The 15,125-nt window shown below is 48.4% G+C and overlaps 2 protein-coding genes across 2 annotated transcripts; both read left to right on the top strand.

The window, feature by feature from the left end:
- The first annotated feature begins 108 nt into the window (after nt 1–108).
- On the top strand, nt 109–1,850 carry LOC311015731 (enhancer of rudimentary homolog). Its single transcript, XM_084013140.1, has 4 exons — nt 109–263; nt 873–960; nt 1,344–1,464; nt 1,583–1,850. Exons 1-4 carry the CDS (start codon nt 261–263, stop codon nt 1,683–1,685), a joined length of 315 nt encoding a protein of 104 aa, XP_083869266.1. The 5' UTR covers nt 109–260; the 3' UTR covers nt 1,686–1,850.
- A 2,679-nt stretch (nt 1,851–4,529) lies between these two features.
- On the top strand, nt 4,530–13,654 carry LOC311016068 (BRD4-interacting chromatin-remodeling complex-associated protein). Its single transcript, XM_084013560.1, is given in 15 exon segments — nt 4,530–4,718; nt 5,614–5,659; nt 5,850–5,892; nt 6,109–6,174; nt 6,332–7,819; nt 8,129–8,359; nt 8,443–9,058; nt 9,134–9,235; nt 9,451–9,458; nt 9,460–9,501; nt 10,051–10,121; nt 10,474–10,622; nt 11,461–11,555; nt 11,656–11,758; nt 12,434–13,654. Coding segments are annotated over 14 exon segments (3,759 nt in total). The 5' UTR covers nt 4,530–4,718; nt 5,614–5,618; the 3' UTR covers nt 13,138–13,654.
- The last annotated feature ends 1,471 nt before the right edge of the window (nt 13,655–15,125 follow it).

Below are 15,125 nucleotides of genomic sequence, written 5' to 3' on the forward strand. Positions count from 1 at the left end.
GCTATTTTAGTTTACGCAATAATTATATATTTGGTAATATTGGTAGTTTAAGGTGGATATAACACCTATGTGTGTCACCTGGTTAATAATCGGCTATCAAACCGAGCAGCTGGAACAAAACTGTGATAAACACAACAGAACCGTTGGAGACTTAAACAGCAGTCGGCGGATTGTTCTTCCGGTGTCAAGGGTCAACTCCGAGAAGAAGCAAAGTAGCCAGAAAAATCGACGGACGCCGACTGAAAAAAACAATTAAAATCATGGTTAGTATGTCGCGATACCGTGTTTGGAGTATATGTGTGTATGTATTGGTAAATGCCGTTTGTAATCAAAGCGGTGTAGCTTGTATTCCCTGCGGATTGTGTGGTTAATGAGGCTGAGAGCGCTGTGCTAACGTTAGCATGAATGTGGGGGTCGTTCGGCCGGCTAGCAGCTGCGTTAAACCTCACCGGTGGATTCACGGCGGAATCACTACCGGCCCCGTAGCTTCGGGTTAGGGTTAGCTATTTAACCATCTAGCCACCGACTTTCTTATCGCTCCGTGTAAACGGCGGCAGATATATCGTTACATAACCGGTCGGCTCAGGTGTGTTTCATTCGGGATCTTACCGTAAATACTGACTGATTTATTATTATTATTTATTGTTTGATGGCTACTGACTTAATTGCAAATGTTCCTCTTTAAGACTTTACACATTACAATCACACATCATTCGTTAATTAACCACCAGAGCTCAAAGGAGTGCGTCTTACAAGTGGATATTCTGTATAAGCGGCCATAATTAGTATTGATATATGGAGAAAACAAGCAGGTGAGTGTTTTGTTATGTGCCTGCATGATAAATTAGCTGTGTGTGTGTGTGTGTGTTCAGTCCCACACCATCCTGCTGGTGCAGCCCACCAAGAGGCCAGAAGGAAGGACGTACGCCGACTATGAATCCGTCAACGAGTGTATGGAAGGTGAGCCTCCTCTTTGCTCCTCTGCCTCCTTCACGCTCCATCGCAACACAAACATGATTATTCAAACGCCACAAATAAAACCACCCACCGGTTATCTCTGATGTCGTCTGACAATCATTTGTCACAAAGGTTTGACACCTTTAGTAGTAAAATAACTGAAGGTTGGTGAAGCTGTAACGCTCATCCAACATGAAAACCATTAAAATCAAGAAAAGCTGATATGAATTGAGTCATTTTGTTAGTTTCTTTTAACACATTTCTTAATATCAGCAGGAGAGATGACATGTTTTGCATTGTCTTTCTTTTTTTTGTCCATATTAATGTAGGTGATTTGGGTTTAACGTGGTTTGTGTAACATGCTGGTTCTTCTGTCTGCTGCACAGGCGTCTGTAAGATGTACGAGGAGCATTTAAAGAGGATGAACCCCAACAGCCCGTCGATAACGTACGACATCAGCCAGCTGTTTGACTTCATCGACGACCTCGCTGACCTCAGCTGTTTGGTGTAAGTGTGGCAGGGAAACTAATGCTCCATGTGAATGAGATGAAAGGGTATAATAGAGAGTAAACTGTGCAGCTGAGGCAAAAAGAAGGCTGAACTTGACCGTGTTTTTTTACCTCAGGTATCGTACCGACACACAGACGTACCAGCCGTACAACAAGGACTGGATCAAAGAGAAGATCTACGTGCTGCTTCGCCGTCAGGCCCAGCAGGCGGCCAAGTGAAGCCTCTGAGGGGCCGGAGGGTCGGGGAGGGGGGGGGCGGATCTGGACCTTGTGTTCATGTGGTTTAACTAACTTGTTCGGAGAAGTTTTTCACAAAGTTTTTTAAAGTGTTTTTTTTTTTCCCCTCATGAAGGAGAGTTGCATTTTGTATTTTAACGTTTTGCCTAATAAAGATTTCATTTAAATACACGTTTCTGAATTGAGTTTGTTTTCTGTTCATTATAGAAAATTATTATTGTTGTCTTGACTTTGAAACGAGCCTCGTGGGAATTACATTTTTCTTTTATTGGGTTCCTTTCATGCTTTCCTGTCCTTTCTCCTTCTGGACTTATTTTGTTTTTGTATTTAAAAAAATAAACTAAAATATAATATATTTAATAAATAATATATTATATAATAAATGATATTATAATTGAATAAATCATCACCCAATCCACCCAGACAACTGGACAATTTGCCTTGCAGTCTTGTTCAAAGTAATTTCAACAGATCCTTGAAATGTTGATTCTTTATTTTAATCCCTGGAGCTTTTTAAAAAGAAGCTTTGAAAGGTCTTTTTATATCCTTTTGCTCTTTTCTTCAGACCTTTCCCTTCCTCCTCCCTCTGACAGTGAACTGTTGACTGATTAGATTAGTACTGAAGATGTAAACTTGCTTTGCCGGAGGGCACATTTCCTCATTTTCCAGTCAATACAGCAGCAAACGAGCGCATCATGAAATATCGACTGTCATGGAAGAATGTCTTCAATTTTCCTGTCAGTATCAGAATAGGATTAAAAATGAAATTCGGGGTTTCTCTTTTTGCTCCTTTTCTTTTTTTGTGCATCTTTTATTTTATATTCTTTCCTTTGAGGTTGACATTTAAGTGCTGACTATAGAAACCTGTAAATTATGTACATTTTACAGTTTTCACTAAACACCGTGACAAATAACTGCCTGGAAATGAACATTTCCTGGACTTTTAAGTTACATCAAATGAAAATCCCCTCCAGATTTTTCTTACTGCTCTGACTTTTTTCCCCTTCATTTGTGTATTTGTTTCAAGAATAGGCAAACGTTTACTTAGCCTAAGTGCTAGGCTACTAATAGCATCAATTTGCTTTATATTGTGTATATTATAAATTCCTCCTTTTTACACTCAAGCAGTTCAGATGAAAATTAACTGCATAATATTTAGTTTCCTGAGCTTTCCAAGCAGATTTCATAGTTATCTCATGTTTCTTCCTTCCTCCTTAACAGCAAATACAAAAGTCTTTCCCCGGGATGATAATGTGCGTTTCAGTCACATCATTTCATCCTTGAGGCACTTTATTACAAAATTACTGCATCTCGAAATATTGATTTCTCACTGACAAAGTATTTACAGTTCTCTCGAGAAAAAATCAATAAAATGCAGGAGAAAAACAAACGCGTGTGTGTGATGGGGATGATGAGAGCGGCTCCACGCTGGAGCGGAGAGGGGGGGGGGGGGGGGGGGGTGATGTGGAGTTTGTGCCGCCTGACGCAGCTCGCGAGGCGGCTCAGCCTCCTCCTGCAGTCTCGCTGCTGAATCTGGATCCTCGCCTCCTCTCGGTTCTATTTTTCTCTCTCTCCACCTTTGTGTTGTGATCGGCTCTCCCAGTCTGTTTCTCACACCCACCCCGGCACCCCCCCTCCACCACCCACCCCACCCCTCTCCACACCCCTCCTCCTCCATCCCACCCTACCCCATCCACCACCTCCTCCACCCCCCTCTCCTCCTTTTAGCATCTGAAAAGACCACTGAGTGAGAATCGATGGCGCAGAGGCCCGCTTGACAGGACAATAAACCACAAAAGAAGGGGTGAGTTTTTTTTCTCCTCCTTCCTCCCTTCCTTCTCCTCCTCTCTCGCTTGTGTTGTGTTTTTTTTTCTGGGGAGGGAATTTCGGAATTACTCTTAAATGGCAACAACGATGAGGAGGAGGAGGAGGAGGAGGAGGAGGAGGGGGGGTCGCTCACGGCTGGCAGTGTGGAGATGATATTTAACACAAGGCATCTTTTGTTACCGCGATGTGATTTACAGCAGGCGTTGGGAGGAGGAGGAGGAGGAGGAGGAGGAGGAAGAGGAGGAGGGGGAAATAATAATAATAATTAAAAAAAATGAGAAAAATACCAACAAAAAACCAGCGGCTCGCGCATCCCCGCATCGTCTGGGACGTTATAACCTCACCTTACGTAACCTACGGATGTATCACCGGGTCCCCGTTATTTGTTTGCCGGAGGATCAGCGCGTGCACTCGCCGCCGCCGCCGCCGCCGCTGCAGGTTTAGATGAGGCTCGTTCTCCGGATTTCATTGGGCGATGCGGCACCGCGAGCGTGTTAATGCGGCGCTCGCGCTGTAAACACGAACATGTCAGCGGCGGAGAGGGACGCTCGTTTATCCACGGGACCTCCCCGGGAAACGGAGCGCGAGGCAGTGAGTTATGTTTGTAATTGGCTTGAACTGTGTTTCTTCCTCTCCTCCAGCCATGAGGAGGAGGAGGAGGAGGAGGAGGAGGACAAGTCACATCCGAGACGCAGAGGGGGGAGACGTCTATTTACGGCCGAGGCGTTCACGTCTCCCTCACACACACAATAGCTTCCATTTTCCTCTCGTGGGGGGGTGAGAGGGGGGGGGGGGGGGCATAATCAATACAATATGACGCGATTATTGGTTAATAGATCAGATGGAGAAAACTGATGCATCATGTTATATATATATCGATCTCTGTGTGATGAGAATGTGTTTTGGCTGCTGGTAACCTCATGTGACCCTGACAGCATGTGTTTGTGCCTCCCCCCTCCTCCTCCTCCTCCTCCTCCTCCTCCTCCTCCTCACCTCCAGCCTCTCCACCCTGAAGACGCAGCGATGCCCCAGCAGCAGAGGGAGGACCCGTCTCCGTCTCCGTCTCCGTCCCACCGCCTCGGCCTGGCGTCCCCCCGCCTCCAGACACTGAAGCCCGGCCACCACTTCCCATGAGGCCACCACCAGAACTCAGCTCGAGCGCTCTGTATGGGGCCTCCCACATATGAAGTAGGTTCCTCCTCCTCCTCCTCCTCCTCCTCCTGCATGGATGGATGAGGAGGGAGACACTAGTGGGATGATGACAAAATGATTCATCGTGTTTATCTTGAACATGTGAGTCTCATGCTGTGGTTTGGGACCCCCCACACCCCCCCCCCTGCAAAATACTACCTTCATTCTAAAAATCCTTCACAAAACAAAGAGGGAATCTAGGAGCAAGAAGAAGCTCAAGGAGCTGTGGAACCGTGGAGGCTCTTATGTTTAACTTGATATCAGTATCCTTTGCTTTTTATTAAGTATTAAGAGATCCTTAAGTTGGCTGTCTGCACGTTTTCAGTTACAGTTGAGCTGAAACACGGTGACGTATTAAACAGGCAGGCAGACTGATGGATGGATCTCATGTTGGCCCCTACTGATGTCATATTTTGTTTTTCAAGGAGGGAAAGAATATAGTATTTTTGACATAAAAATACGAAGAAATTGATATTTTAAATCATTCTTTCAGCATATATTGTTAATACTGGGGATTCATCGTTTCAGCCCGACTTTAATACCGAAGCAATCAATCATCCGAGTCGTTCATCAAGCAAAAATGTCATGTCAGTCGCTTCCATTTCCCACTTTACTCCCTTTTATATCGTCGTAAATTGGATTTCTTTAGGCGTTGGACACAAACGGGATTTAGAGACGGCACTTCTGGCTCTGTGAACTTGTGACGGGCGTTTTCTTCCCCACAACTTTCATAGAACATTCATATACTTCACATTGAGACGACGCTATACTGCTAAACCACACGAAGGCCATTAATCGATAATTAAACACAGTAAAAATGTGCATAATGCTGATTCATCCTCCATTCCAATAATCTAAACATGGGTGCGTTTTGTCCTCCTCTTCCTCTTAGTTGACATGGAGGATGAAGATGGGACTTGTCTACTTGATGTTTTGTGGTGAGTCCGCCTGACTCTTACCTTCATCCAACAGCATAAACATTGTCCTGATGGTGAAAAGTAATCATTGTTATGATTCAACTAACCGGAGAGTGTCTTATTATATGAGATTTAATGTGGTTTAAATGTCCTCTTGAACTGGTTTGGAGCAAATATGTAAAAAAAATGTAATTGTGATTTCTCTCCGCAGTGACCCCCAAGCCCTGAATGACTTCCTTCATGGGACCAATGAGGTAACAAAAGAGTATTAAGTAGAGAGGGACTCGATTAGAAAGAAAAAAAAATCAATAGTGCAAATGATAAAAGTGGAGATGGGAACATTTCTTGGCAGGCTGGAGGTGTGAGATGTGTGGAGGAGGGCCGACAGTGTGAAAGAGAGTCCTTTTGTAAAAGTTCATTTTGAGCCCAACCTAAAAAAAACCCAAACCCAACTGATTTCATCCCACCAGCTGCAGCCTGAAGACCTGCTCATTAGCTCCTCCTCTGGGGAGCCCTCCCTCTTCACAGATGCCCCGGTGAGTGTCTGGATCCACAGCCAGCAGCGCCACAACAACCAGCATTTTACCTCCGAGAATTCCTTTTATCCTCTCTGCCTCCTGTTAAATCACACTGTTTTTTCACTTTTCACCCTCTCATCCCATCTCCCGCTGTCCCCCCCCCTCCCTCCTCCAGAGCCCCGTCTCTCTGCTGGGAGACGGCAGGGATTCCCCGGGCACGCCTCCGCCCGGCTGCGTGGATCTGTCCTTCCTGGAGGAGGCGCTCCTGTCGTCGCCGGAGGGCGGAGGAGACCCCCATGTGGTGCGGGGTGGGACCCCCGCGGAGGACGCATTCGAGGCGAAGAAGGGAGACGTGGAGGAGGCGGGGGAGCCCGAGGTGGCGTGCGACATCCTCCAGCAGAGCCTGCAGGAGGCTGAGATCACGGAGCAGACCATGGCTCTGGAGGCCGGGCTGGCCCAAAGCGGGGACAGCCTGTCCCTGTACTCGCCCGCCCCTCTCCTCCCCCCGCCCGCCGTTCCGTTCATACACAAGTCCGTGACCTTGCCCATCAGTCAGGCGTTGCCCAGAGACACCCAGGCGGCGGTGGAGCCCCCCCAGCCCTCCCTCCTGGCCGTCGGGCCGGGCTGCCCGTCTCTCAAACCCCCTCCTCAGCTGATGGGCCTCCTGCCTGGAAACGTGTTCCCCGCTGCCTCTCCAGAGACCTCCTTCTCCCTGAGTCCCCAGGCGTCCAGCATGATCATCCACAAGGCCGTTCCCAGTATGACCAGTCGTCCCCTCATCACCCCGACCCTGAGGGCGGCGGCGGGGCCGGGCATCGTCCTGCAGCGGGCCCCTCTTCACATCCAACCCAAGCTGCCCATCAGCATTCAGCCCAGACTGGTTCAAATTAGCCCCAAGCCTTCTGGGCAAAACCACACACCAGGTCTCACGTTTGTCCCCGGGACCGCCTCGCCAAATATTTTACTCTCCCAGCCTCCGGGCCAGAAGCCCTCGGCTCCGGCGCCGCAGTCCAACCAGCAGCTCCCCAAACCGGTCAGCCTGCAGCTGGTCAACCAGGGGGGCTCCTTCGTGCTCCAGCCTCAGGGACTCTTCCAAGGCCAAAACCAGTTCCTTCTCCCCAGCCAAGCCCCCGTTACCATCTCCCAGTCTGGCAGTGCGGCTCGCCACCACGGCGTGAACCCGTCCACCGGGCAGCTCGTAGAGGGCTCCCAGATCCTCACCGTGCCCCAAAGACAGCTGAACTTCAGCCCCGTCTTCACCACGCCTTCAGGGCAGCTAGCGCTCCGCCAGGCCACCGTGCTTTCAGGACCTTTGCAGCTACAGTCAGCGCCCCCTACAGTCTTCCAGATGCCAGCGCAGCTGGCCGGAACCTACACCCCAGGGGCGCCAGGGCAGCGGACCACCCTGGTCCACAGTCCCGCCCTCGGAAACCACATTACCTTGATCAACAGTTCCGGGGGGATGCTGCCCCCAGATCTCACTTCCATCTCCATCGTCAACGGGCCCTCGGTGGTTCAGGGGCTGCCTTTCGCCGCCCAGGCCCCGGCCCCTCAGACGGAGGGGCAGCTGAGCCTCCAGCAGGCGTCCGTGGTGCTGCTGCCAGAGAGAGCCATCCAGGAGGAGAGCACCGGCTCAGAGGAGACCTTCCACCAGCTACCGCAGGTGAGCCGCCCCTCCTCAGAGGGTCAGTGTTATATTATAGTAGTAAGGTTGATGAAGATGGAGATCATCACAAGGAGTCCGGTGGGGAACGTAGAGTTTCAAAGATGTGGGCTTTGAACAGTGAGAAAGGAAATATGTTGCATGGTGGGAAATGTAGGATCTAGTGTTTTAAGGCTTTATCCTTACGAGGAACCGAAAGTCAGGATATCTTTGCATCTTCGATCTTGATGGATTACACAAGGAACTGTATAACTAAACTACTGGAGTTGTAGATTTATTAATTGTAGATCAATCTGTGATTTTCTGCAGCCCTATGGACGAGTCCTCCAGCAGGTCTCGGTGCAGCCCCCCTCCACAGGACTGCAGTCCTCCTCTCCTCACGTAGTCACAGTCCTGCCGACTCCCCCAGAACCACCTCTGGCCCCCGATCCAGCCGTGGAGACCCCCAAACTGTTGATGCCCCCGGCGGACGTGTCCCGAGTGGCGGAGGAGGCGACCCAGTCGGGTCAGAATGAGGCCTTTATGCAACATGTGCAGCAGGTCAGAGAAACGCTTGTGCCGGTCTACAGGTTTTGCTGTTGTGATGTTTCAAGGTTGATCTAACCGTCGTCTCTCTTCATCAGCAAGCACTTAGTTCCCCTCTCACATCCGAGCTGTTGGCCGGATCGCTGCCGGGGGTGCCGCTGGACCCGCTCGCCTCCCCGCTGGCCAATGAGAGCGAGACCCAACCGGAGGCCCACGTGGCCTCTGGTCTGGACGCTGCGATGTCGGACCAGCGCGTCGAGGCCTCGCCCCTCCACTCGGACCCGGAGGACTCGCAGCTGATCTGCTCCCCGACTCCCGTCCAGGACGCAGAGAGACCAGCTCTGCCCAGTTTCCCCCCGCAGATCGCCCTGCCTGGACCCGAGATTTCAGTCGCAGGTCCAGGTCCCCAGCCTCGCATCGAGCCCCAAGTCCAGTACCAGGTCCCTCATCAGCTCCAGGTCTCGCAGGCTTTATTTGCCCAGAACCAGGTGCAGATCCAGTCGTCAGTCTCCAAGCCCCAGGTCCAGGTCCAGGCCTCAGCTCCCCAGCTGCAGGTCCAGGTCCAGCCCCAGTCCTCGGTGAACGCTATAGTCCGCAGCAGCCCCCCCCCTCTGCTCGTCTCGGTGCCTCAGCAGCAGCCGGATCCCACGGCTGCATCCGCCCGTCTCCCCAAAGGAGGAGACGACTCCGCTGTCCAACAGCACACACACAACAGTGAGTCTCCATGACGACCGATCGTTATTACCATGACGACCGGCTGTACGTTCACGTTTCCTGTCGTTGTTTCAGAGCCAACAGCTGCCTTGGTCGTGGAGAGTAAAGGAGCGCTTACTCTCGATGTCCGTCCACCGTCTCCTGCAGCCCAGGGAGTCCCGGCTCAGGGGCCCCAGGGTGTCCAGGCTCAGGGGCCCCAGGGCGTCCCGGCTCAGGGGCCCCAGGGAGTCCCGGCTCAGGGGCCCCAGGGCGTCCAGGCTCAGGGGCCCCAGGGCGTCCCGGCTCAGGAGCCCCAGGGAGTCCCGGCTCAGGGGCCCCAGGGCGTCCAGGCTCAGGGGCCCCAGGGAGTCCTGGCTCAGGGGCCCCAGGGCGTCCCGGCTCAGGGGCCTCAGGGCCCCGGAGAGGGTTCACCCATCCAGACGAGCCAGCAGACCGGCACCAAGGTGAGGAAAAGCTCCATTGATTTTAAGTCCATTTAATTGATTAAGAAATGTGATTGTACATTTTTTTTTTATTTAAATGTTGGAAATTGTCCTTAATATCCAATTAATCAAAAAATAACAGGATATCATTTTTATGTTGTGGTACATGAAGGGTTGCCCTTCACAATTTCACAAGGTTGACATATTTTAGTGTTTTGTTTTGTCCGACAGTTTAAAACATGAAGATATTAAATGTACTATTAAGAAATAACAAAACATTCATTATTTTAGCGCTTTTACGACTATTATCAAAAGAGTTGCTGATGAATTTCCAATTCAATTCAATGAATTCATCTCAGCTTTAATGATATTATATATATATAGTATGCTGTCTTTGAGGATAAACGGATATACAGCGAGTAGAGATTATTTCTCGGCGGGCGGAGCGGAATCGTCTCCGGTCTTGAAAACGGAGCCGTGAGATGATGATTCTTTAAACGCAGCAAACGTGTTATTAACGAGCCCCGTCTGCATCCTTTGATCCCCTGTGAACGGCTCGGCGGCTGCCAGCTGGCCGCTCCTCCTCCTCCACAGCAGCAGCCGGGCGACGAGAGGATCACACCAGCAACGCGCAGACACAGGTGAGATCCCCTTTAATGTCCGGATCTCTTTCTTTGGTTAAAGTTTTGGATGTTACGGACACGGAGGAGTAGAACTAGGATGATGAATCTGACCAAACAAGGAAAATACAACACAATCAGGTGAAAATAAGACATTTAAGAGCAAAATTGATTTTGCTTTTCTGGCAAGAAGTCATGAAAGTGAAGGTTTTAGCAGTAAAATATGATGAATGGCTGCTTCACAATGACTCCTCACCAACTCCACGGCTCATTCAGGATCGTACTTACTCTCATTCTCACGTACATTTTTCTAAATAAGATGATCAGAAGATCAAATAACTTACTTCAGCATCGTGTTCGCCGTGTTCCTCAGGTTCCAGCAGCAGATTTGTTTGGACCACGCGGCGGTCCAGACCCCCTTCACCGGCCCGGCCTTCTCCACTCTGAAGGGCGCCGTCAGACGCCTGCTGCCATACCACACCTGCGCCGGTCACCTGCCCACTCAGGAGGACTTCAATCTAGGTCAGCCGGCCACGATGATTCAGCAAAATAAATACATAACCAGATGAATTATATCCGTCTAAACAGTGAGAGCAGCTGGTAACTGGAAGAAAGAGAACATGTAGAGATAATCATTTCAAATAACTCTTATAATCTGGCTTTTAATTAAAATAATGGGTGCCAGTCAGCTCAAAGTGGAGGGGAATCTACAATACTGTAATAAAACAAAGCAGCTGAAACAACAACAACAACAACAACACAAGGGAAGCACGTTGTGCAGGTGAGATTTAAAAAAAACTTTTTATAGGAAGAATCTCAGGACAAAATGTCTCCACGCCTAATTAAACTCTTCCACCACCAACACCAGACCGCACCAATTAAAGACTAATTAAAAACCATCACATTGAGACCGCCGACTAATAAACCCCATGTTATATTTAAAGTCATCGACATGGGGAACATTTTTTCTTCTTCACATTTATTATCCGTCACCCTGAATAGACTAATGCAACAGAAATATACTAAATGATATTATTTAACATAATTGTGATTAATTGTGACAGCCTTGCAGTAACAACATCCTGTTTCATCAGGAGCAGCTTCAGGGAAACTCCTCATATTTGGACTCGATGATTAAAAACGGTCACAAACTGAGGGTCAAAGGTCACCGTGACCTTAGAATCACGGTCATTCTAAGGAAGTCATTTACTTTTAAGATCAAATTACTATTACTATTAGAAAACGTGAGTAAACTTCCCAAAGCCCAAAAACAAAAAGCTAAATATGATATTCAGTTTACCGTCACACATCCGTCACTTTTGCTTGACGTAACCATGACGACGTCTCTCTCTGCCCACAGTGGACCAGGAGTTCGACACCGTGTCCGGTTTCCTGCTGAAACGCACCAAAGACATGGTGAACAAATACAGGCAGCTACTGGTCCGAGAAGCCCAGGTAACCAGACGAAACACACAGACGAAGTGTGTGTGTGTGTGTGTGTGTGTGTGTGTGTGTGTGTGTGTGTGTGTTTAATGGGATATACTGGTTTCCACAGCAGGAGAGTCCGTCAGCAGAGATGGTGATGCTGGAGCGTCTCTTCCTCCAAGCGGAGCGATGTGCTTTGGTGGAGGACCGGCGGCGAGTCCGCAGAGACCCAGGTCAGCATCCGCCTCCTCCATCATCATCATCACTTACTTTATCACTATGTGGACGGAAATGTGGTTTTGCCAAGAAAGACAGAGACAGACGATATGGATAGGGCTGGGGGAGAAAAAAATGACTTAATGACACTCCCCTCAATTTTTTTCTCTCCCAAATGAGTTTTTTTTGCGCCTCGGAGCCTCCGTCTGCTCCGGAGCGGCTCCCAGGTGTGAAGGTGTAATTAAGCTGTGTAAATGTGGAGCGGGGCTCGTGCTGAGAGGGACTCTGCGTGGTGACGAGAAAATTACACGTGAGAGGTTAAGATCAAATTAAAAATGGGGTTGTCATGATAATTAAAAAAATAAAACGTAGGGGAAAAGGGCAAGAAAGTGTTAAATGTGAGGCTGAGCTGCTGCTGGACTTATGATGGAATAATTATTATACAAGTCACAAATGATAATTAACGCTAAAACAAAACCTTAAACCGCACATTAATATAAACAGTTGTTAAATAGTCTAATATAGCACAAAAATTACAGATTTGGTGGAAAAATAATAGGATTTAAAGTTATTCCTCATCAAAATATCACCCAGATTCCCCTTAAATGTACACTTTAAATAAACCATTCATTTAAACGCTGGTCCCACACCGTGGCCTTGTGTGTGATGGATCTCATGTTCCTGTCCTCCAGAGTCTTTCATGACGGCCTTGGCGACATCAGCATCGTCCCCCCGCGGCGGCGGCGCCCCCACCTCCGGCCCCCCCTCCTCTCCGCCCGCCTGGACCCGCCTGTCCGACCGGCCCCCGGGACTGAAGACGTACCGCTCCAGCTCCCGCGGGGCTCTCAGGCTCACCATCAAGCAGGAGTCCGGCTCCCGGAAGGTGGTCCACAACTCGGCCTGCGACCCGGGACTCAAGCGGGACCACGCGGGTCAGCTGACCAACGGCGGCCGAGCCGTGGACGAACGCCACCCTCAGGCCCCCAACGGGGCGCCTCGGCGTCCTCGGCACGACGCAGAGATCTCCAACGGGGCTCTGCCTTGCGACGCCGCCGAGGAAGTCCCACACATGGCCCCCGCTTCCAAAATAAAAGCCCCAAACCCTCTTTCTATGCCAGAGCCACAAGTGGGTGGCTTCGAGTTGCCTCCCAGAGATATCAGCGCCCCGAAGCTGAAATGCTGCAGGCTGGATGAGTCGCCTCGGCCGGAGCAGCGGTTCAGCCCGCCGCCTCCCCCCCTCCAAGAGGACAACATGCTCAGTGAGCATCTGCAGAGCGCCATCGACAGCATCCTGGAGCTGCAGCGGCTGCAGGGCCCCTCCGCGGCCCCAGCCAGGGCCACGTCAGGCCCTTCCCTGGACCAGGCCGTCGCCAGCATCCTGGAGGGACACCTGTGAGGTAATCGGTCCTGACAGACGTCCAGGCAGATGCAGAAACATCTGTCCGGGACGAAAACAACAAAGAGGAAGGCACTTTGACTTCTCATCTGAACTAAAAGAGATTTCCTTTCTGGGGTTCCAGAGATTTAAGGATTGTTTGAAAGAAGAGGGAGGAAAAAAAAGATTCAGAGGCACTATAAAGAGATGCATACCAGACCACAGCACTATCTATAGTCCGATAGATGTTAGGAACTTCATTTTGATGTACGTTTGTGGAAAAAAAACAAAAAAATCTATTTGAATAGGAGCTATATTGTTTCAGTGGTAGTAAAGTCATTCAGAGGTTTACGACACTGGTGTGACCATCATCAGCATATAGTATATAAGTAATAGTGAGGACAACGCAAAACGTGGAGTAGACTGAGATTATTCAATAGTTTTTTATAAGATTTCTTTAAAAAACAAACAAGTGGTTTCTTTTGCATAGTGCCAAGCTTCCAGGGTATTTATTTTGATAATCCGTGCCAATTGTGTTTTGCATCGAGGAAGGCGGCGAGTGTGTGTGTGTGTGTGTGTGTGTGTGTGTGTGTGTGTGTGTGTGTGTGTGTGTGTGTGTGATGAATGTGTGTGTCTTTATTTGGATCTAAAGAGCGCGTGGGAACATGGCATCCCTGCGGCGGGACAGTACACAGCTCCCCGCAGGCTCCATCATCTCGGCTTATCGAATGAAACTCCAAAGAATTTGTGACTTGCTACATCCTGAATACACCAGCAAACGTCCACGTTGTGTCTCTTCCCACAAACTGGAGTCGTCCTCGTTTGAGCAGAAAGAAACCCCCCGAAGAGTTGTGCTTTTTGTTGTTGTTTTGTTTTAGCTTTAAGTTTGCACCCTCGTTGTCATTCATGCTGGAATCTGACTGTGAAATGTTTTTTAGTTTCAGAGACGAGACTGGTTTCTCATACTTTATGTATCAACGTGCAAGCAATAATGAGTTGGGGTTGTTCGGAGGAGGAGGAGCTTTGCCTGTCTTGCTTATCGCCATGGAGATTGTTTTTTAGGAAGAGACGATTGTTTTGTCATCAAAGTCTGTGGAGTTTAGAAATTGTGAGTCAAACGTATTCGAGGTCACTGAACGGCATAAATGATGAAGCAAACGTCCAGTTTGATCTTTTTTTTTTAATATACTAAAACTGCAGTGTTTTTAGTGTCCAGCCGCTCTGCATCATCAAACAGCCTTTGACCAAAAAAACAAAAACTAGAGGAATCATCCGCTTCACATTTGACTTAATTTATCTATTTATTGGTTTGAAGCTCGCTTGACTAAGCCGAAGATTTACTTTCACGCAGCCATTGTGGAGCAATATGATTTTTTTTTATGTTAATGTGACAATCTGATTGGTCCGTGTGAAGATGTGATTTCTGTTCATATGAAAATATGCGAAGGAGCTGAGGTCATCTGTATCGGTTGTACAACTCTCCCTCATGAAACTTGTGCAAAATTATTCTTTGTAGGTTGTTTTTTTCTTAAACCTTGAAGGTCAAATGTCAAAGCTGCAAAATGTCTTCATTTTTTTTTGTATTATAAATTGAAAAACTTCAAAATTTAGCTTTTGGAGATATCGTTAGCGGTCAAGGTTTGACCTGCGGATTGGACGTGTTTAGAAAATGCCTTATTGCTAATTCAGTGTACCTTTAAGGAAATGGAATCTGCAAAGAAAAGAATTAATGTGATGTTTTAAAAATGATGTAACATCTGGTGTTCTGAAATGTGAAAGTGACCCATCGTTTCGGGAAAAAAGAGAAAATAGAAAAAAAAGAAGAAACTTCCAGAGATTTGGGGCTAAATCAGACAGGCCTTCTCATTTCTTTGAATTGTCATTTTTCTATGTGAAATTGTCTTTTGTTGGAACGAACAAAAGGATATAATATGCAGTAATTTAGTGTTGAAATCCTCTGCAAGTAGTTCGGATGGACACACAAGAAGATTTATACAAAAAAAAAGAAA

The sequence above is a fragment of the Eutrigla gurnardus genome, assembly GCF_963514095.1.
Source record: "Eutrigla gurnardus genome assembly, chromosome: 7".
Taxonomy (NCBI): domain Eukaryota; kingdom Metazoa; phylum Chordata; class Actinopteri; order Perciformes; family Triglidae; genus Eutrigla; species Eutrigla gurnardus.

Excerpts from the sequence above, each read along its gene's own strand:
- LOC311015731 (XM_084013140.1), top strand. Across the intron at positions 961-1,343 it reads CGTCAACGAGTGTATGGAAG|GCGTCTGTAAGATGTACGAG; the intron begins GTGAGCCTCCTC and ends TCTGCTGCACAG. Across the intron at positions 1,465-1,582 it reads GCTGACCTCAGCTGTTTGGT|GTATCGTACCGACACACAGA; the intron begins GTAAGTGTGGCA and ends TTTTTACCTCAG.